Genomic DNA, 24008 nt, shown 5'->3' with positions numbered 1-24008 from the left:
CAGACACCTTTGAATTAGAAAAACGTCTTTCTACTTCAAGGAGGGTTAAATGGAGGGCACTACAAGTCTTTATCAGCATGTCTTTATGGACATGAAGACAAGGTGCTTAGCAATTAGCAGCGCTGCCGCTGTGCTTGATAGATCAGCAGCAGATCCTCTCTGGGAACACATTTAACCCCCAACCTGGGAGAGAAAGTCACTGAAATGCGTAGTGTAGTGCCTACGACCATCAAAAGCATTTCAAACAAATTAAAAGAGAAGATACATAAACACGGTGCCGGCAATACGTTTTGAATTAAAACCACACAGAAGAACATAAAATAAACACACAAGGCTAGTGTATGAACTTGATGAAAATATTTGTTTTTATTCCGCAAGGTCCCGAATATGGTGGACTTCCACTGAGAAAGGTACATGAGCTTGACTCATAAACAGAGATTTACCAACCAACAAACTATTGGAACAGAGATACAAGAACAGAAGGTGATGAGAAAAAGAGATACCAAGAGAAGCAAGGTATGGCTGAGGCAAATACTGAGAAAGAGGCTTTGGAGATATGAGCGCCACTTAGAGAGAGCAGTACAATGTCCTCATTGGGTTAGCAACCTGACAATGGAGGACCAGCAGACACAGACGTTGTGTACTAGTCCTCAGAGTGGGCTGCTTCATCAGATATGCTGAACTCTGAATCTGATGTACGAGAAACAAGCCAATTATATTGTTTTTGCTTGATTTAGTGTTAAAAGATTTCCAAGAAAACCTTTCAGATCCAAAGCATTGTCAGCGATTGCTAGTAAGGATTATGTAGGTTGTGTCATCAGGATAGGTTTGGTGCCTTCAAACCGTTATCTATAGTACGACAATGCAATGACTTAAATCAAGTTTACAATGTTGATAAAATAAATGGTACAATAGTAACAGTCCTCTTTCTCAGCATGACATTGTTATAGCGTAGTACAACTGACACAGTAAAACACAGGAACTTGGTTCAGCTGTAAGCAGTGACGTTCGGTGGCAATATTAAATGGAGTTTCGAGAGTTACACCTCAGGTGACAAATAACATTTGTTTGTTTAAAACCTCTTTTTTATATTTTATTTTATTTATTTTATACACAAAAAACAACAGTCAAGAGTACCAAAGATGCATGCCGGACCTGTAAGTATGTCAAAAGGGAGGACGGGGAAAGTGTGACTTTCAAACTTGTACACTTTTTAGATCTCTCCAGATGATTCTTTGGGATTCTTTTATTGAATTGATACTGGGATCATATACGTATAAATATACATACATATGGAGCATGTACATGTATACACATATGTCTAAGAATCTGTACTCCTTAGAAACCTGCACTATAGCACACATGTGTATACATACAGTATATAGTGTATATAGAGTCTATAAACACATGAACCGTGCTGGGACCTGTGATCAGCCAAGCAGCGGTAAGAACACACAAGACCCTGCTGAGAATCACTAACGTATTCAAACTGGGCTGCAAATACAACTCTGCAGAACTGCCTGACTGCCTGATTACTGCTTGGTAGAAAGAGCAGAACAATGGACTGTGTAGTCGAGGCTATTTTAACAGTCCTGGTGGCGGTGGTGGTGGTGAGCATATAAACACACACAAGAAGAAAGAAAACGGAACACCACCATGTATTCTGCACCATGTTTTGTGTTTTTTTTTAATAAAAACAGAGTAATGTTACACATAAACCTAATTCTCTTCCTGGAGTTATTGTTGGTGTTGATATTTTCCACAAAGCGGGAAATTCAACTAAACAGTCAAAAGTAAACTTGAGTTAGTGAGTGGACCTCTTGGTTCTCCCTACCCCCCCCGTCCCTTTACATCGCCTGACACCTGTCTTCAGTATGACTGTACATATATGCATATTCCAATTCATATGACCTGTGTGGACCCCATGAGAAAGATACCTGAAAGAACTGTCTGCCCTCTGGCACTGTAACCCCTGACTTCCAATCATGGAATATTGCAAGTGTGCTGAAGTGAGACATCAAAGAAAAGCTGCTGCTCCTTCCTTGTGGGGGGGGTGGGGGGGCTCAGGGGGCGGGCCGCGCACAACAACCACCAACAATCGTTCTGTTCCTCGTCGACGACAGCTGTGTTATTGCCATGTTCACATGACACGACCAACATTTAGAAAAAGGGGAGAAAAAGAGAATTCTGGTTTCTGCACGACATCACCAAAGTACTTTATTTTGACCCCAGAAAAAGACCACCGACCTTACACCAGCTATGGTCTTTTTGTGCAAATAAGGGAGTGAAAACCGAGACGCTGTGGAGCAGGGCTTAACTGGTTAGTAAGAGGTGTTCTTTTTACCGTTAACCTCAGGGACCACTTGGTGAAGGACGGCCGCATTCAGTGATCCTCCTTGTGATAAAAAAAACTAATCGGTGGCTCTGCCTAGGGCCCAAGATGCCAGTGGCCCCTCCAAACATGTCCTGAGACGACATCTTCATACTTTAGGATTTGCTTAACGGTTATGTGATGTTGTAGTAATCATGAACAAATGAGCCCAGTCCACCGTGATGGGCGCCCTCGCCCCCCCCCCAGAGTCACTGGGGAACGCGGACCGGAACTCCTGACTGGGGTCTGCTCAAGGCAATGGACCGTCACAAACAAAAAGGGACATTGACACATCCATTCCCACTACTCGACAACTAACGAACGATGAGTCAACTGAAATCTTTGGTCTAAATGTCAGGGGAGGGGGTAGGCATACGGGTACCAAACAGCAGTTACTGAAGAAAACAATCATTACTACTGGATATCTTTAAGCCGTATAAATGATAGATGCTATATCTCTGTGTAAATGTGAAGATACGTACTGCCGTACGTACACTTAACTATTTGAGTCTTTTCAACAACTCGTCTATAGATGGTGTGTGCAATTTCAGACCGACCCTCTGTGAAGATCCAAGCACATCTGTGACATGGTGGGGTTGCTCTGTCCCTCCTAGAGTATAGCTGTTCAAAGCGTGGGTCTGTAACCAATACTGTACATCTGTCATAAAACTTCTCTTTAAATGTCAAATCTAGGCCCTGCTCGCCCCACAAAAAAAAAACATAAAACAGTCACTTCCATTTTTCCTCAATAAATGTATATTTTCATATAAAGACATTCAACAGTGAGCAATGCAATAGTTTTCAAGTAATAGAGTTGGGGCTCTTTTGGGGTTCCCCGGTTAAACAATAATAAAAAAGAATCAGCTTTAAAACAAAACCCTTGCAGAATCTTCAGATGAAGGGAAAGAAAAGACTACAAGATGGCAACATATCAGGATACCTTTGTAAAGATGAACCCCTTAAAGCAAAATACTCTATATGCAAAAATGTCATTTATTGAGTCTAGCTTAATGAACTGATTGCGAGTGTGGGTGTAATTATCTATGCAGAAAAAACCCTGATTCTTTTGATTTGCTGGCTTCATTGTGTGTTAGTGAAACGGTAAACTCTGCAGGTAGACCATAGCCTTGTTTCACCTGAGGGTTCGAGGCCAAAACTAAATGGACAACATATTGAACCAGAACAACATCTGTATTTGCTGAAAATGCTTTGGACCCAGTATCATTCCACCATACATTCGATGTGATGTCAACATATGCCGCTCTATTGTCTCTTTAAAAACAAACCCAAACCACGGTTCACCTCGCCCTGAAGCGGTCCGTACTGGAGGAAGAAACCTCATCGTCCAATCGGCCAGAAGTAGATGTCAAACACAAGCTAAATAAAACCCCTCCATCACAGCTTTCAATGAGTGCTGATTAGGACGCCTTCCCCATTCGTTATGTACACCTAGCTAACGAAGCAGAAACAGAGATACAAAAAAAGACACAAGTCCAGCACCGACTCTCCTCTGGTGCCCTCGTCATCGATGGCTTCAACCCTTCACCCCTCCCAGCTCCTACTGCTCCTTTAGCTTATCTCTAGACCTGGACCCGAGCATCGGTCTGGGGGGGGGGGCTGTAGATATAAAGGTCAAGGGTCAGGCTTTGATAGATACATCAAACATACCTCTGTCAAACAATAAACCCCACACCCCCTGGCTCCACACCCAGAAACCCCCTCAGATATGAGGCTTTACCTGCTTGGTGTCTCGGGATAACACCAATGCACCCTCATCTGTGCTTATCTGCGCTCTGTATATACCACTATATATATACATGCCACAGAGGTGCTTTCATGACTTTAAAACCAGTTCTCCCCTCATTAAACATTCATGTTGTTTCTACTATTTACTGTGGCTCATGTTTCCAAAAATTGGTGTGAAATGCAGATCTCACAAAGGAAGATTAACCATTTGACACCAGGATCAGGTCCAGGTTCAGCCAATCCACGCCAGTTTAGGTACCAGCCAACTGCTGTCATGGCAACAGTGCCCTGCAGCAGCCAGGTAGGAGGGAGGCCTGGACGAACTGGCATGTTACGCCGCGTTGCAAACTTTAATCGTCAACTCCAATCACCACCGAATTAGATGCTTTCTAATTAGAACCAATCATAACACATAATTCCCACTTACTTACTTTTTAAACTTTTTTTTATGTGATGGTTTATAGAATGGTTTCCACATAAGTCAAGCACCACATCATTTGGAATTCTAAAGTAAGGTAATAATTAACGCACGGAGAGCTCTTCTAACCCCGCTGTGCATGATGCCACGCCAGGCCTGGTGAGCAGGGTGTAAGGTGACAACGCTCTCACCTTACAGCTAACCTACGGAACACAACGACACATTGCACGTTTTTCAAGTTTCTTCTTCTCATAAAGCATGTGTCTTCGGCAGCTGTCCACCTGCTCTATTGTGTCTTATCTATAAAGACGGTGTGGTTTTCAGGTTTTTGTTGAAGCAAAGCTTATCTCTGAAGGTTATTTTTCTTGTAAATACATAGATAGTCCCAGTATATCAACGAAGCACATTAGCATTTTGGTGTGACATCTGAGATCCGGTTCCACGGTCAGATTTGATCTGAGAGAGGGTGTAGATGAACCTAAGGTGTGGTGTTGCGCTGGTATAAGTGCTTCCTTTCGTGACCATCTGAGGAGAACAAGGCCAGGGGTCGTGGTATGTGTGTGTCTGTGTATGTGTGCCATTTGGTTTACAAACTGTGAATTATTGGTATACAAGCGCCCAAAACGTATGGTTTCCCGCGTCGTCTCAAAGCACTGGCCTGCTTTTCCAACAACGTTCACCATTAAAAAAACTCTTACAAAAAACACTCAATCGTGGAAGTCTTCTCCTTCCCCCCTTCCACACCAACTTTGGTCTCTGGTACTAATGTTGTAACCATTTTTTCACATGGCAAAGCTCAGCTATGCAACAAAGCAAGAAATAAAATCCCCATATATTAGAGTAAAAGCAAACCTTGTTTCTTCTATAAAGACCGCAGCCATTTTGTATAGCTCTTGTCCCAGTAGAGTTCACTCCTCTTCCTCTTCCCATAGCTCAGCTCCCCCCACCCTCTCGCCCCCCCCCCTCCCCAGCAGCATTCTGTATGTGGAGGAGCTCAGGGAATCAGCTGTCCTTTGTCTCATTTTGCTACATCGTTTTTGCTTTTTGTACTGAGAGGGACAAACAGCAGTTACTTGACATCATCATAATTGTCCTCCTGAACAGAACCGCTGTCATCCTCATCTTCATCATCGCCTCGCCTCTTGCATCAAGCAAGCGGTGGAAAAACAACGACGGAAAGGAACGAAATAAAAATAAAAGAGGAAAAGCCACTCCGAGAGAAAGCATCGATCAGGGAGCGTTGAGAGTAAACAAAACAAAGCCTGGACCAAAGCGTACACGGGGCGGTGTCGTCTCCCTCTGGGGGTCTGTAAAGTCTGAGCTGGAGTTTAGGTAGCAGCGGGGGGGGGGGGGGGGGGGGTCTCTGCACTGACGTCTCCCACTCCTGTTCCTTCTGTCGGTCGCCTCTTCACATTCACAAACATTAACTCTTCCTTGTGCAAATCAAGCAGTCTTTAGGAAAGAATGCCCTCCAAAATAGTTCTTGTAAAAATATATATGTATAACTCCAAGGTGGCTTACGTGTGTGTGTGTGTGTGTGTGTGTGTGTGTGTGTGTGTGTGTGTGTGTGTGTGTGTGTCGCAGCAAGTCTTTCACTTCGTTAACCTAGCTATCTAGCTTCTTCTCGGTGTCCGGTGTCGGGGCCGTGGGGTTGATTCCGTATCAACTCAAACCACCGCCCCAGACACCTACCCTCACCTCACACCTGGCCCCTCCCGGGGGGGGGGGGGGGCAACAAGGGTCTTCATTGGTCGTTGGTGTGGGGAGGTGGGGCGATGACCTCGTGGCTGGGGGGCTACAGAGGGCTGCGGGGGGCTCATCTGCGTCCGGAGGAGGGCTGTATCTGCGTTTGTGCGTAGACGGGGAGGGCCAGGCGCACGTTGAGCGCGTCGTTGTGCTGCACCAGCGACGTGTGCTGGTAGTGCAGCACCAGCTCCTTCAGACTGCCGTACAGGTTGTAGGGCTCGGCGAAGCCGTAGCCGCGCGCCGTGCTGTAGATCACACAGTGCTTCACCTCCCCCTCCACGCTGCAGAGAGACGGAGAGAAGGGAGCCCCCTAGAGGTCAACACCGGTATGGTCTTAACCAAAGCTAATCATAGAACACCAGTACATCTGCTGCTGTCGGTTCTCATTTCATTGTCATATTTCCACTATGTTGTGCCAAGTCATTGTCATTGCAAAGTATGAGACAAATGCATTATTCGGGATAATTAGCTTCAAATGTATGTATATATATGTAAAAATATAACTTTTGGTCGACAAATAACAATTAATACGTTGAAGTCAGAACACAATCTCAGTCCAAAGCAGTTTGCGTGTGTCACCAAGGAGAGGTAGGGGTTAGGGCGCCTTGCTCAAGGATCGACAACTCAGGCTGCATTGGGGGTGTGGGACGTAGGGGTTCAAACTAGACTACCCTGCCCCCATGCCATCACCAGGACCTGCACACGAGAGTCCGTCTGAGTACTCACACGACGGAGCAGGCGTAGCAGCCTTTCTTGCTGCTCTCGCGGATCAGGAAGGCCCCGTCTGGCTTCCCCAGGAGAAGGTCCTCGGACTGCGTTCTGTTCAGGTCCCCCACGAACCAGCTCTTCTCATCGTAGTGGGGCAGGTTCTCATCCTCCTCGCTCACAAAGTAGGCCCTGCACGCACACACGCAGAAACACAAACATGGTTAACAAAAAGGCACAAAACGACGTGAATCATATTATAGAGCAAGTCAACTGTGATATTTAATTAAATGTTCATTATTATAGCACGTTGCGGACAAATGAACAGCGGGCAAACAGTGTGCAGTGGTGGAGGAATAAGACATCAAATACCCAAATGGCACACTTACTCATCTGTGTTCTCGTTCTTGATCCCCAGCCAGTCGTTGATTCGTTTCTGACGCACTCCTTTATGATTGAGCCAGCTGCAGAGAGGAAGAGAGAAACAAAGAGGGAGATGAATCATTGTGTGAGAGACTGGGTTTCAGTAGGAGACTCTGGGAAGGTTACGCTCTAGGAATGTTGCCCTTCAAGGAAGAGTGCTGTCTTTAATTATTCCATTTTCTTTGGTATTGCTAATGGGCGAATGACTGAACAGAAATGAATTCAGTGTAGCAAGGCCTTCGTGATTATCAGCATACAACTCTTACTGGGCCAGGGTCAGAGCTGCTAATACTATTACAGTAAGTCCTAGAATCCACAACTCAACCATCAAAAAGAGGATCACCCCCCCCCCTCCCATTCACAAATGATCTAGCTACTGGGAGTAATAGCACAAACTATTTGTTCCTCATTCTGGGAAAGATAACCACAAAATAATGATAATAACTTCCCTTGTTGATAGGGTTTAGCTTTCTGTTTGATCGATTTAATTGGATATAGGGTACTTTGGGTCTCAGCTCTCTCACTTGTTTCTCTCCTATCCAGTTCAACAGTTCTGTGGCAGAACCGTTTCTTTTGCCTCCATAACCGACAGAGCACTCGACGAGCTGTATTTAAGGCAGGTACCTCCTTTTAATCCTACAGCAATAATCCAGCCTACATAGTAAACGCTTTTAAAGCAGCCTCCGTTCCCCCGAATGCTACTAATCTCATGTTCTCCTGCCGAGGACACGAGGACTTACACTAGATACTGGTCTCCTCTGTAGGACACTAGGACACTAGGACACGAGGACTCACATTAGATACTGGTCTCCTCTGTAGGACACTAGGACACGAGGACTGACACTAGATACTGGTCTCCTGTGTAGGACACTAGGACACTAGGACACGAGGACTGACACTAGATACTGGTCTCCTCTGTAGGACACTAGGACACGAGGACTGACACTAGATACTGGTCTCCTGTGAAGGACACTAGGACACGAGGACGGACACTAGATACTGGTCTCCTGTGAAGGACACTAGGACACGAGGACTGACACTAGATACTGGTCTCCTTTGGAGGAGAGGACATGAAGACTTACACTAGATGCTGGTCTCCTTTGGAGGACACTAGGACACGAGGACTTACACTAGATACTGGTCTCCTTTGGAGGACACTAGGACACGAGGACTGACACTAGATACTGGTCTCCTTTGTAGGACACTAGGACACTAGGACACGAGGACATACACTAGGTACTGGTCTCCTCTGTAGGACAATAGGACACTAGGACACTAGGACACGAGGACTGACACTAGATACTGGTCTCCTCTGTAGGACACTAGGACACGAGGACTTACACTAGATACTGGTCTCCTTTGGAGGACACTAGGACACGAGGACTGACACTAGATACTGGTCTCCTTTGTAGGACACTAGGGCACTAGGACACGAGGACTTACACTAGGTACTGGTCCCGGATCTTGCGGAGCTGGATGAGGTCAGGCTTCAGGCTGTTCATCTTCTTGTCCGTCTCGCGGTTCTCCATGGCCTGGGTCTTCAGGTCCTGCTCCAGGCGGACCTTGCTGTCATGGATCTCGCCCAGCCGCGACTTGAGCTTCTCGTAGTTCATCATGATCCTCTCGATCTCCTTGTCGTTTCCCTCGCGGCGGAAGCGCTCGATGTACTCCTTGCTGTAGCGCTCCTGCGTGTGACATTGCTCCTCGAAGATCTTGATGGTCTCGTTGAAGGCCTCGATGGCGGTGCGCTTCATCTGGATCTCCTGGAGGACGGGAGGAGGGGGGCGCTTAGGGACGGGGTACAAGGACGTGTTCCATGGACCATCTGCACATCAAAAGTTCAACCTCTGCCATAGTGACAGGACTCAAGAGAGTTTTGAGTTGTGAAAATATTAATCAACGTAAATGTATTAACTTAAGCTAATGAAAACTATTATTTCTTCACCTGGCCCTCGAAAAACGTAAACCCTGGATTTATGGAGGCATAGATGGATGAGACACACACACACACACACACACACACACACACACACACACACACACACACACACACACACAGACACAGACACTACTTCAAACAACACACAAACACAGACACACACTACTTCAAACAACAAACACACACACATCTTCAAACAACTTTGAAGCAAAGTGATGGCTGCAGTGAGAAAGGGACGTGGTCTGTGTTTAAGACTAAACACCAATTCAAAGCATACTTATTTGAATGTGCTCATGTGTAAATAATAATTTGCACAGCAGCGTGTGTGTGTGTGTGTGTGTGTGTGTGTGTGTGTGTGTGTGTGTGTTTGTGTACCTGTGATGTCTTGGTGTATTCTTCGTAGAGTCGGTCGTACTCTTTGCTCTTCTCTTGGTACTGATTGTGGTATTCCTGCAGCTTCTTTCCCACGGCGTCGATGTTGTCCTCCTTAACCAACTGGTCCTGAATAACACACACACACACACAATGAGGTGAGGAAGAGGAGGATACATGAGACTTGCTCCCTAACATGTGAAGCAACGACGACCAACAACATCAAACAAACAAGCACGTAATCCATAAGGAATCTGTTGGGCACTCGATGGAAAGAGATGTGCGAATGTGTGGGGAATAGGACCTTACGAAAAAATGAACTCCAGTGGGTGTGTGGGGACACATTCCTCTCCAAAAAATCGGCCAGAATCTGCATATTGCTCTGCTTTTATGAGCCGACTCGTAAATAAACCACCCACAATGCCCTGGGTGTGCACGGGGAGCTGGAGCCACGCTCGTGACTAATGACCTGCCGGTGCCGTCGGCGGTGGCGGGGGAATAGGAGGCGAGGACGGCCCTCTGACACACGCCGTGTGTGATGCTATTAGCTACTAGCTAGCGTAGCAGCGGGCAGCCATACATCTCCTCCTGCTGCCTCGGCACTTTCACGGGGAACACAGTACCGCGTGGGACCGGGCTGGACATAGTATTTCTGTAGCCTTTTTTTTTTGTTTGAGGGAGAGTGTATAGAGGAGAGCGGGGCTGGGGGAAATAAGTACAAACTGAGAACTGCACAAAGAAGCAACTTGCAAACGAATACGCATACGCGTACTCCCACACACGAACGGCTCCAGGAGGGATATACGTGTTTTAATGCTGACGTTAAGGTGTGAGCAGTACTGTGGTGGAGTGGGTCTATGAGCTGTGTACCTGCTGGTAGCGGGAGACGGGGTACATGAGCGCGACGTTAAGGTGTGAGCAGTACTGTGGTGGAGTGGGTACCTGCTGGTAGCGGGAGATGGGGTACATGAGCTTGACGTCCAGCTTGGTGTTGTACTGGGCCAGAGACTCGTGCCGGTAGTGGCTGATGAGCTCCACCACCGAGCAGAAGGTCAGCGGGTCCGAGAAGCCGTACTTCCCGTCGCGGTGGTAGATCTTGATCAGCTTGTTGTTTCCCCCTTTCCTGGGGGGCCGGGCGAGGAGGAGACGGGTCAGAAACAACTCAAGAGGACGAGAGAACCACCTGTTCTCCTAACCAGATCGATGCTTCTCAGTGGTACAGTGAGATGAGAGCGGTAGGAGCGACGGAGACTGAGAGAGAGTTATCTGCTGGAGTTGGGGGCTGCGCTCACCTCAGGGTGAGGGTGTAGTCGCCCTGCATCTTGGTGGACGCGTCCCGGACCAGGAACGTCCCATCAGGCATGTCTCGGAGCTTGTCGTTCACCTCCTCCCTGAAGAAGGGCACAGAGTTGACTGTTACATCGTTGTGTGGACGCACAGCGTTGATGTTACCCGTCCAATTAACAGGAGGCCAATGAGGACGGGGAGTGGCCTCAGGCAAGTTCTGGAGAAATGCTCCCTCCAAACTGTTTGTCCTGTCTTGGTCTCCCACATTCCCGCCCTCCCTCTCTCCCTCCCCCCCTCCCTTCTCCCCTCACTACCTTTGTTTAACTTCCACACAGAAAGACACATGCATGCAAGAACGCACATGTACACACACACACAGCAACTCGGAGGAGAGAGAGACCAAGTAGACGCGCGCTGGTGTAAAGTCGACCGTAAACAGTCCGAGCATTGAGTAATCAAACCCTGCGGGTGGAGAGGCGGGCGGGGGATTTCAAAGCTCACATGGCTGAGCGAGTGCGGCCGCGGCGGGCAGGTTGTGGGCCACCTGTAGCAGCTGCCCTCGGACACACACTGCCCCTCTGTGTTCCACAGACCGCAGGCTGCTCGGGGAGGTGCGGCTCGCGCTTTTTGATGTGTGTGTGTATGTGTGTGTGTGTGTTTGTGTGTGCATGTGTCTGTGTGTGAGAGCGTGGGCTTGCGTGAGTGTGTTGAATGTCTGATGATGTTACTGTACTGCGTCTGTGTACATTTGTGCACATTTGCTATGGCGGAGCACTAAGCTACACTAGAAGATCTTAACCCTATAAACACACACACACACACACACACACACACACACACACACACACACACACACACACACACACACACACATACACACACACACACACACACACACACACACACACACACACGCACACACACACACCGTACAGTAACAACATCAGGCAGTCGATACAGTGTGTTTGTCCAGGTGTGTGGACGTGTCTGGGGGGGTCCCCTACCTTGAGATGTCTCCCCAGTACCACTCAGCCTCCTGCAGGCAGCCCCCCACCACCACCCCCTCCTTGGGGTCCGCCCCCCCCACCGTGGGGGTCTGCTGGGGCTTGGCCGGCTTCGGGGGTAGAGCTGGAGGAGAGAGACAGAGAGGGAGTGTGTTATGAGTTGTACATATGGAAGCATTTGATATTAAGGACTAAGGAGTGGACTCTTCATTCCTCCTCCGGCTTCATCTTCCGACATGAGGTGTAACTTCAAGTCACGCCTCATTAAAGAAAAAATTCAATAAAACGTATTTGACGTAGAGCTGGTGCGTTCATGAGAAGCATTTTGTGATGTCACAGGCGTAATGAGTTCGGGGAGAAAGACGACTGTTGGAAATTTGATTTATCGTCTTAATCTTCATGTCTGCCTTCCTCCCACGCCCACTGTTCATACGCAAAGACAAACAAAGGACGGGCCGTGATTATACCTTTAAGGAGGAACTCATCGGAATGTGCATTATTTAGCACAATCATTGACATTAATCACACAAGCAAAATAAAGTCACACAACCACAATAACACACACACACACACACACACACACACACACACACACACACACACACACACACACACACACACACACACACACACACACACACACACACACACACACACCCTCTGTCTGAGGGATGGTAAACCCTTTGGCTGAGGGTTGTGTGGAGGTGTTGTGGTCGGCACCGTGACCGAGGGTGGAGGTGTATCGGCTAACATCTCTTCCTCATACCGAGTGCTGGCCAGGTACTTTCCCCAGATAATCTCTAAGCGGATCGTAGCAGACGTGTCAATGCGCTGAGGCTAACTACTGTTAGCTTAGCAGCTGCAGCTAACAAACAGCTAACCGCTAACGCGTCGATCTCCTCTTGCTACCGCCGTCAGCGCGCCGCCTCTGCAGGCTTTGTTTACGAGGGCATGTGTCTGGTTATTGACTGCCCTCATAAAGGTTTCTGGTCATGCTGCGTTCATGGGAGTGCACTGGGTGGTAATCAAAATGCCTTGAGTGGTTTGGAGGAGAGGAGGAGAATAATTAAGACTGGTGATGCTTGATTTGCAAATGGACACGATGCACATTTGATGAAATGATCGGTACCTTCAGGTCTACGGTAATGACAGGCCTGTAAGCAGGTAGTAATGAACAAAAACATTTCAGTGATGCCCTGTGCCGACCATAACTAACCGGTGCATGGTCCCCTCCGCACAAAGATACTAACACATGCATGAGCATGGCGAGTTTAAAAGTGATGCCACATCTGGATAATATTAAAGCCAGAGTGGTAAAAATTGCCAGGACCTTTATAGTCAAACATCCAAAGCACACGCGCACGCACAAACAAACAAACACACGCATACACATGTGCACTTTCTTTTACTAAGCGGAAACTTCCCCAGCAGACCTATGCATAAGCGTGTGTGCTCTCCATGTGCGTGTGTGCACTAGAACATTCTGCTTTAGTGACTCCCCCTCAAACAGACCAAACCCCAAACTCACGTAAACATAGAAGGCAGAGAGGGCTGGGGAGAAGGGACTAGGCTCAAATGAGGTGTGTGTGTGTGTGTGTGTGTGTGTGTGTGTGTGTGTGTGTGTGTGTGTGTGTGTGTGCGCACACACTTGTCCCTTCACTCTCCAGAAGGGTTTTAATAGATCACTGTGTCATTAATGACTGTTAAATATTTTCCACTTTAATGAGCTGTTGAGCGATATTCAATTTCATTCGGATAAAATTAATGGATTTTTTATTTCTTTTTTTAACAACTGACTGTTTGATTAAAGCCATTCAGTCATATGGGTTTGGTGAGGAAAAACATATTTCAAAATCTAAATCAGTGATGATTGCAAATTAAAACCTTATTCCATATTTAACTTTGCCTCTATGTGTCTGTCTCTCTGTCCCTCCCTCCCTCCCTCCACCCTCCCTCGCTCCCACTCCCTCCCACTCTCTGTCTGTCTCTCTGTATACCCCTCTATTGCAAAAATCCTTGTAGTGTCTATCTACAGCTGGTAAAATAGCAGGAAACACGCACGCACACACACACACACACACACACACACACACACACACACACACACACACACACACACACACACACACAACAGGTGACTTGCTCTGCCAAAAAGAGTGAAGAAGCAGCCTGTGTGCAGAGCAAATGCTTCTCTCTCTTTTTCTCTCTTGCAGCTTTCCTGTCCTGTTTCCCTCTCTCTCTTTCTGTAACCACGGCAGTAGTCAGGTGTCCTTTGAGCTGCCATTCTGGACTCAATCTTTTAACCACACGCTCAGCCCTTTCTGCACGCCACAAACACACACACACACACACACACACACACACACACACTGATCATTGGTTCTTGTGATAGATGAAAAAGTGGAAACTGACACAGGAACACTAAGCAGAAGCAGACAGCTATAATATGAAATAATGACAAGTCCCTTTGAAGTATTATCACAGATTAAACGCTTTCCTTTGACCGGTAACTTGACTTGATCCTTGGAGGATTATTGATTTGACACTTCACATTACAAACCAAATAACTTCCTTTACACTTGGTAAATGTCACCATAATACCACTAGTTATTATCTATATGGTTATACATTTTAAAACATTAAATTAATTATGCCACATAACTATGGTGTCAAGGTTGTTGCATATTGGTAACGTTGTCACCCATATATGAGGAAGTTGAGGAAATGGCAATGTGACAAAGGAAACCATTGGTGTCTGTAGCAGAGGAATCAGCCGAGCAGTTTCTGTTCAATATGCTTTTCATGTAAATCTGGGGGAAAGGGGACCTTTAGCTAGAACTGCGGTAAATGCACATCAGGAGAACGCAACAGTAAAAGGCAGAGAGGGGGGGAGGGGGGCGTTGAACAAAGGCTAGCGTCAGAGGAGACCACCGTCTCTGCTGCTCCTCACCAGACAAAGAAGCACTGCTCAACCATGCATGTAACACACACACACACACACGCACGCACGCACACACACACACACACACTGGCCTGCATGCTGCACACTCAATCTGACATGCGTGCCAAACACACACACACGCACGCACGCACACACACACACAAACACACACACACTGGCCTGCATGCTTCACACTCAATCTGACATGGGTGCCAAACACACACACACGCACGCACACACACACACAAACACACACACACACACACTCACGTGCATCAAGAACTACCACTTGTCATGTCACACGTGTGGAGAACCAGCGTTGGTATTATAACCAAACACTGAGTGGCATCACTCAGGAGCACCTAAAGCCTGACACCACACGACTCTGCACAAATAAACACACACACTCTGCAAATGTTCCTAAGTTATCCCAGAAGCTGACAATATCCATTTACATTCTAAATCAAAATTCCCTTTGTTATCAAACAGATTTTGAATTCAATGGAAAATTTGGCATTTGCATCTGAAAAGCAAAACCTATTTGCATTGTAAACATGTGCATGTACTGCATATGTGCATTTTATGTGTGCAGCACACGTTTGTGCATTATTTCTAGGACAACTTGAATGTGCATGTAGCGATCGAACAGCAGAGAACACAGAGAAAAAAACAATGAAATTAAAATAAAGTAAAACGGAGGTATCAACACCATAGCAGGCGTTGATAAAACCAGCCGGCCAAGAGAGACGGCGAGGGCAGAAAAGCAGCCAGAGAAGTTCTCCTTACCGTCCTGCTCCTGTGGGGTCTGCGTTAGCTGCATGCTACAGCCGCTCTGCACAGCCTTCCCTGCCTGCTCTCTGTCCCTCTGTACACTGCTGCTGCTCGCCCCTAGCTCCCTCTCTCTCTCTCTCTCTCTCTCTCTCTCTCTCCCTCTCTCTCTCTCTCTTCCGTTCTCTCTCTCTCCTCTCTCCTCCTCCTCCTCCTCCTCTCCTCTCCACCACACTGAGGCAGAGCGAGCTGAGCTGATCCTAAAGACAGAGCGACTAACAATCCCCCTGGACAGGGGGGAAGGGGGGGGGGGAGCCTGCAGCCAATCACGGTGAGGCAGGAAGAAAAAGAGAAAAAAGAGAGGGGGGAGGGAAGAGTGGCGGGCTGGACATCTCAGAGGGAGAAGGGAGGAAGAAGGGAGGAAGAGGGGAGAGAAATACTAGAGTGGAGTGGGAGTGAGAGGGAGAGAGAAAGAGAGGGAGAGAGACAGAGGAGGGGGGGGCCAGTGAGTGATCAGGTTGAGCCACAGAGGGAGCGGGAGAGGCAGTGTTTGCGCCGTGACACCCCTACGTGAGTGAGGTCTGTCACGCGCTGCGGCCTCCTGCAGCCAGCCTTCCCCCGTGTCACCACCACACCCAGCGGGTGATTCTCCACTGGAAAGAGGAGCTGCTACTGTACTGGGCGGCCCGACAGCCCGCGTCCATCACCCGCACACACACACACACACACACAGACACACACACACACACACAGTTGTCATTGGAAACGCAGGCTGGCCTTCCCCCGGGGACGGGGCTAATCACCCCGCACACAAAGACAACGCATTCTTCTTTTCACCACACACACACACACAAAAAGCACACACACAAACGCACACACAGACGTATTTAGATTCACACACACACACACACACACACAGAATACCTGTCAGCGATGCTTTCCGTTTCAATTCCAATGTAATAAATATTCAAATGAACATCTGTGGGACCCTCGTCTCTTTGGCTCTCCCAAACAGCCACCCTTCCTTTGTGTCCCTCCTCTTCCTCTTCCTCTTCTGATATCTCCTCTCAGTTATTATTCAGCAGCTGACTGGAGGCTCGTCTCTTTGTCTCAGCGTTCGTTCTCTAACGGCTACACACAGAAACACCTTCCTCTTCCTCTGCTCGCTTCTGTTCTTCATATGCAAGAACTAAAAGCAACACACACACACACACACACACACACACACACACACACACACACACACAGAGGGGTTGCTGCAGACAGTGCGTGTGTGTGTGTGTGTGTGTGTGTGTGTGTGTGTGTGTGTGTGTGTGTGTGTGTGTGTGTGTGTGTGTGTGTGTGGTGTGTGTGTGCACAGCCAACCAGGGGGAATGTTGTAATGTAGAGTTAACGGCTGCAGTCACAAAATGTTGAGATTATCATTAGGAAACCAGCGGGTTATAAAGCTCTCTAAACACACACACACACGCACGCGCACGCACGCACACACACATGCATACACACACACATCAGCTTTCTTTATACTGTGGAAGTCATGGACGGCTTTATAGTAATGTTATATCTGTTTACTCATCAGTATTTAGAGCTATCCAGTGTGCAGGTTGGTCTTTGTTCTGTCTGCTGGAAATCTTTCAATTGTTTAATGTATATTTTATATCAAATCATTACATGTTATTTATATATATTTTAGAATGGAACAAAAACGATGCATTATGATTGATGAACAGATTAATGACAGCGGCGTGCGTCACCTGTAAAAGGTCATGCACGCGCACCACCGACAACGAGGCAGCGGGGGCTCGCCTCGCGCCCGGTGGCGGCGACACAAAGGGGAGCGAGCGACAGTGAGGGAGAGCGACAGAGACAGAGACAGAGCGAGAGAGAAGGGGGGGAGAAAGGAAACGCATCGGAGAGCCGTAGAGCGGCGGTCGGATCGTTCGTCACTCCGGAGGATCTGAGCTCAGAAACACAACCGGCAGCAGGCTGCTGGGTGAACAGAGCGCCTCTGTTGGAGGACCAGTGTGAGCTCTGCGTTCAGCCCGGATCACTTCTCACCACGTTCCAAGTAAAAGCTGTAGAGTAATAATAGAGTACAGCTCAGAGAACCGGGAGGACCGGCGACCGACAGCACGGCGTCTCCTCCGGACCTCGGCTCACATCCGTCCGCTGGAGACAGCGGAACGGAGCTGAACAATTAATGGATGAATGGATGAAATCGAAGTGACCGTTTACTTAAAAATAGGCACTTGCTGTGACGTACATGAAAATGGAAGTCATACAGAAATCCAGTATTGGAACAGCTCGGTTCTTCTGTCCCCTGATGATGGTCTCCCCGTCCCCTGTCGGGCTCCATCCCCCCTCTCTCCGTCCCATCCCCCCCCCGGTCCTCTGCCACCGGCAGCTCGTTAAACTAGTTACTACTAGTTACCACCAGGGACCGGGAGAAGGCTCTATCTGTGCGGTGGAGCATCGTTGAACCAGCAGTTAGAACTGATGCTCAGATATAACACTTGTATTACATGGGAGTTCTTTATGTTGAATCCAAAGCGAGCTGACTGTGACTGTGTCTGGTCGGAACAAACGCTGTAACTCAACTTGACCAAGTAAACCACATTTCCAAATCACCATGGACGCAGTTGCCTGGGTTTTGTCCTATAATATTAGTTGCATGACGTAATTCCGTATTGACAGTGGATGTCAGTCAAAAAGCAAGACAAAGATCTCAAAATAGGACACAGTTTATATATTGGCTATCCAGGCATAGAGAGGAGACAACTACAGCCCACACTGAGCACTCATCACAGAGGAAACCGAACTAGTATAGAGCGATCTACAGGCTGAAGTTGGCAGGAAAAGCATCAATGTTTTATTTGCTTTGGGCCTGCAGTCCTGATGGTCGAGTCGTGAACCTCATCTTGTTCCCCTGTCAGGTCATCATGATCCCCATGACCATGTTCATCATGAGACACATTCACCCTGCTGTACACCCCAGCCGCTGACCCAGTCATTCATTCATTCTTACCTGGTGGTTGGTCCATTTCTATATAAAAGATCAGCTCTGTGGAGTAGGGCATCATCACATCTCTCCAATCATCTTCCTCCTTTTCCGTGGTCCAGACTGTATTATACATTATCTGGACTTGTAGACAATAAGACGATACTACTACAAAAAAAGTGCGATGTAACGATTTCTTAGATGCGATTATTTTTTGCGTAAAAGGACTGGATCAGACACCCTTGTCTGGGTACGCGTATGCATCTACTCTCCCGTCTCCGTGGAGGTCTCTCTGAACGCCTGCTCTAGCCTCACATAAATAGAAGATAATGAACTCTGCACAACAAGCACCAGGCTCCGTCCGCTGCCGCCGACATAACAGCTTCAAGCTCGTCATGAAGACCAATAAAATGTCCAAAAGTCGTGCAGAGCACAGGGTAGATGCCAGCTCTACATGACAGACTGCTCTTCCTCCTTCATCAGGAGAACGGATCCAGCAGGAGAGAGAGAGACGCGCAGAGACCCGGAACGTACCATCGAGCTCAGACCCTCAGGGGTGCCTTGCAATCCAAATGATGACGCGCCGAAAGTTAAGCTGGAGCGCTTTTGCTCGAAAAACAAATATACAATGTTTGAAAATGGATGAATGAACGCTGCTGCGAAGATCCCGAACGAGTCGGTTAATGTGAACATTATTCGGTATTTCGGTAGATGATCGATGACATCGTTTTCAGTCGTCCCCTCTCGTCAAGGCTGAGGTGGTACAGTCCAACCCTTGAAACTATAGCAGCCGCTCCGTGAGAGAGCAGTGAGTCTGACAGTCTGACTTTACTTTCAAAGCAATAGGAAAATTACTTACTTTCACCTCCTGACACCAAATTGCAAATATGTGGGTTTCTTGTAGCCTTGCCCGAATCGGAAAAAAGTACAGATGGTCTATGCCTTCATTGTCAGCTGCAGAAATGATTTCAGACTTGACAATTCAAAGATATACGTTTAAGATGAATAAGCTAAATATGTATCATATACATGCACGCATACATTTTCAAATAATTTGATGACATGCATTTGTTGCCTGCAAACATTAGAATTGAGATGGCTTTCACTGACCACTTATCCGTTCTCCAGACAACATTACGATTGGGAGAGACCCTCCTCTTGGGGTTTGGGTTTCATGACCCCGGTTTGCATGTCCGACGTGTCCTTGAGCCAGATACTGAGAATGAGCCCCGGCACGGCAGTGCCCTTTACCGAATTCATGTTGATGCATCCACATCCCAGCAACACAGGGCTTCATTACCAGCAGTGTGTGTTACACTCTGCTCTGCTTCTCCGTTCAAATGATTGGATATTTATGCTCATAAAATGATTCCAAAGAGTGTAATTATTGTGTAAACAGTTGTAATGACAGCCTTTGAAGTAACTTAGACATAGCATATTATATGCACACAAACACACACACACACACACACACACACACACACACACACACACACACACACACACACACACACACACACACACACACACACACACACACACACACACACACACACACACAAACACAGAAAATATAAACAAATGGGAAACAACATTTTGAAGGAAAAATACTGCGTCTATTTAGGTAATCTGACCAAGATTAGAACAAAGATTTTTCACATCACAACTCGACTAATCTACGTCGATAATCTTTCATTAAGAGCTTAATATTAATCTGACATGCGCGGATGGGGTAAATTGGGGGGGGGGACTTCAGATGGTGGCTGGGTGCATGGTAGCAATAATTACAGCTGCCCTGTCTGCATGGTGGCCTACTTCAGCAGTCAACAATGCATGACAAGTCTGCTCTCCAATCTGCCGTCCAGCCAACCACTCACACATTCATCCGCTGCTCCAATCATTCCCACCTATCTTGAACTTGCTTGTGGTTTGCATCTAGGGGCTAGGGGGGTAGGGGGGTAGGGGGGTAGGGGGGTAGGGGGTAGGGGGGTAGGGGGTAGTCATAAAGAGAGAGAGGGTGAGTGGCTAGGCTGGGTCAATGTTGGAGAATGAGATCTATTAAAATGCAGTAGCCCATGGACACTATACGTCTGCATGCATGAACGTGTGTGTGTGAGTGTGTGTGTGTGTGTGTGTGTGTGTGAGTGTGTGAGAGTGTGTGTGAGTGTGTGAGAGTGTGGGTGTGTGTGTGAGAGTGTTTGTGTGTGTGTGATAGAGTGTGTGCATGGGGGTTGCAGTCCCACAGATGGCTCACACCGAACATATAGCCAACAGCCCCTCGCTGACAAGTGTGTCAAACAGGTTTAATTGTGTGTGTGAGTGTGTCTGTGTGTGTGTGTGTGTGTGTGTGTGTGTGTGTTTGTGCGCTCACATGCATGCCCGTGTGTGTGAAGCCCAACAGATGGATCCCTAACAATGACACAGGAACTGACTCTGCCCCTCCTCATTGAAAGAGGGGGAGAGAAAAAGGAAAACGATGGGAGCACAGATATTAATCTGCCCCCCCATCGCCCGGGGGGGCCTCCCTCTGGCCCCCCCACACAAAGACTGGAGCTGCATCCTATCTGCATAGTGTATGCATAATCCCACGTGGAGCGTGTACAGTATGTGTGTGTGTTTGTGTGTGTGTAGTCAAGACGAGACCCCAAGCCTGTCAACCCCCCCCCCCTACCCAAGCGATCAACTTTTCATAGATCATTTGTTAATTTGCTCAGGGAGATAGTAATGACGCGGGACCTGCCATTCTCCCCGTCTCCAACGCATCTGCTCTACAGATGGCATAAGTGCACGTGTGTTTATGTCAGGAAGAGAGAGGGAGGAGAGAAAGCCAGAGAGAACCAGAGAGAGACTGGGTGTACAGTATACAATGGAAGGTCTCGGAGAGAGCTTTGATGTGTGTATTTATAATGTGGCCATTCTAATCTGGACTACGTGTGTCTGTGTGCAGCAGTATGGAGGTGGGTGAATGGAGGAGAACGTGAGAGAGTGTTCTTGTCTGTCGTCAGTAACTGGCACAGGTGGCCACCTGGAATCAGGTGTTGTGTTTGCCATTTCTGTTGCCATAGATACCAAAATGTCCAGCAACGCAGACTTTGTCTCGTTTAAGGTGCCTTTCTCCACACCAGAGGATTGTTCCTGCGCTCACACGCTGCCTGCTACATTATACCGTACACATGGCAATCTGGAACCCCAACAAACAATAATGTTCTCCAGTCCCTTCACCTTTGCAGGGGAGGAAACCCGATCTGCGTGCCACTCACATAATGGGGGACAATGGAAGGGCTTTAGGACAATGCAGGGATAGCCTTGAAATGAGGGCTATGTATTTGGTATGTGTTTATTGAGAATTATAATGTTCCTGTTAACACAGTTGACTATATATTCACACACACACACAATTGTGCACCCACACACACACACACACACACACACACACACACACACACACACACACACACACACACACACACACACACACACACACACACACACACACACACACACACACACACACATAAGGTCACACAGCACCTGTGACCCAGGCTAGACGTTACACTCTGTCGTGTTCTTTAATCACTTCAGTGCTGAACCTAAACAGCTCTCCTTTCTATTAAAAACCGCAGTCTGTTGTAAAACAAGATAGAGGGGGAGACGCTGTAGAGAGAGAGAGAGAGAGAGAGAGAGAGAGAGAGAGAGAGAGAGAGAGAGAGAGAGAGAGAGAGAGAGAGAGAGAGAGAGAGAGAGAGCGTGCGCCATGCTGACAGGGCAGAATGGAGTCATGGTGACCCTGCTACACCTGTGGGTAGCTGCTCTAGCCTCATTTTAATGGTGTGTGTGTCAGTTTCCACACGGCCATACTTCTTAAATAATCGATGTCATGACTTTTTTGGGGACTTGCAACACAAAGATGATAATTTCTTCACTTTAACTCTCATCATTCGATCCTTTTGCAATGATAGTTTTAATTGGCGAAAACAAATACCAAATAGACACACACACACACACACACACACACACACACACACAATGTGCATTGTATAATTCCCTGCGGGTTCTCTATGCATCCAGTGTGATTCCCCTGCGCTGGGTGTGAGCTCAGCTGAGTGATTCAGCATGAGACAAATGACCACCTTCCCTCCGCCTGACACAGACCCACTGTGCGGCCCCACACGCACCGCAGAACACACCGCAGAACGCACCGCAGAACACACCGCAGAACACACCGCAGAACACACCGCAGAACACACCGCAGAACACACCGCAGAACACACCGCAGAACACACCGCAGAACACACCGCAGAACACACCGCAGAACACACCGCAGAACACACCACAGAACGCACCGCAGAACACACCCGCAGAACGCACCGCAGAACACACCGCAGAACACACCGCAGAACACACCGCAGAACACACCGCAGAACGCACTGCAGAACGCACCAGAGAACGCACCAGAGAACACACCGCAGAACACACCAGAGAACACACCGCAGAACACACCCGCAGAACGCACCACAGAACGCACCGCAGAACACACCCGCAGAACGCACCGCAGAACACACCGCAGAACACACCGCAGAACACACCCGCAGAACGCACCACAGAACGCACCGCAGAACACACCCGCAGAACGCACCGCAGAACACACCGCAGAACACACCGCAGAACACACCGCAGAACACACCGCAGAACGCACCGCAGAACGCACCAGAGAACGCACCAGAGAACACACCGCAGAACACACCAGAGAACACACCGCAGAACACACCCGCAGAACGCACCACAGAACGCACCGCAGAACACACCCGCAGAACGCACCGCAGAACACACCGCAGAACACACCGCAGAACACACCGCAGAACGCACCGCAGAACATACCGCAGAACACACCAGAGAACACACCAGAGAACACACCGCAGAACACACCGCAGAACGCACCCGCAGAACACACCGCAGAACACACCGCAGAACACACCGCAGAACACACCGCAGAACACACCGCAGAACACACCGCAGAACACACCGCAGAACACACCGCAGAACACACCCGCAGAACACACCAGAGAACACACCCGCAGAACGCACCAGAGAACGCACCGCAGAACACACCGCAGAACACACCGCAGAACACACCAGAGAACACACCCGCAGAACGCACCAGAGAACGCACCGCAGAACACACCGCAGAACGCACCGCAGAACGCACCGCAGAACGCACCGCAGAACACACCTCAGAACACACCGCAGAACACACCGCAGAACACACCGCAGAACACACCAGAGAACGCAC

At 48.1% G+C, this 24008-nt stretch overlaps 1 protein-coding gene across 2 annotated transcripts; it reads right to left on the bottom strand.

The window, feature by feature from the left end:
* Positions 1 to 342: 342 nt before the first annotated feature.
* On the bottom strand, positions 343 to 19209 carry pik3r3b (phosphoinositide-3-kinase, regulatory subunit 3b (gamma)). Of its 2 annotated transcripts, none has more exons than XM_030372313.1 (9): positions 18746 to 19209; positions 12012 to 12135; positions 11013 to 11111; positions 10663 to 10843; positions 9724 to 9849; positions 8853 to 9172; positions 7376 to 7450; positions 7008 to 7178; positions 343 to 6562 (listed from the first exon to the last, which is right to left on the bottom strand). In XM_030372313.1, the coding sequence occupies exons 1-9, from the start codon at positions 18852 to 18854 to the stop codon at positions 6352 to 6354; spliced, it is 1416 nt and encodes a 471-aa protein (XP_030228173.1). In that variant the 5' UTR covers positions 18855 to 19209; the 3' UTR covers positions 343 to 6351. The 2 variants fall into 2 exon arrangements, with proteins under 2 accessions (XP_030228173.1, XP_030228174.1); XM_030372314.1 differs by lacking the exon at positions 18746 to 19209 and adding an exon at positions 15739 to 15957.
* Positions 19210 to 24008: the final 4799 nt, after the last annotated feature.

The sequence above is a fragment of the Gadus morhua genome, chromosome 12, assembly GCF_902167405.1.
Source record: "Gadus morhua chromosome 12, gadMor3.0, whole genome shotgun sequence".
Classification (NCBI taxonomy): domain Eukaryota; kingdom Metazoa; phylum Chordata; class Actinopteri; order Gadiformes; family Gadidae; genus Gadus; species Gadus morhua.
The sequence above is the reverse complement of the archived record's forward strand: the minus strand, read 5'-3'. Positions and strand labels throughout refer to the sequence as shown.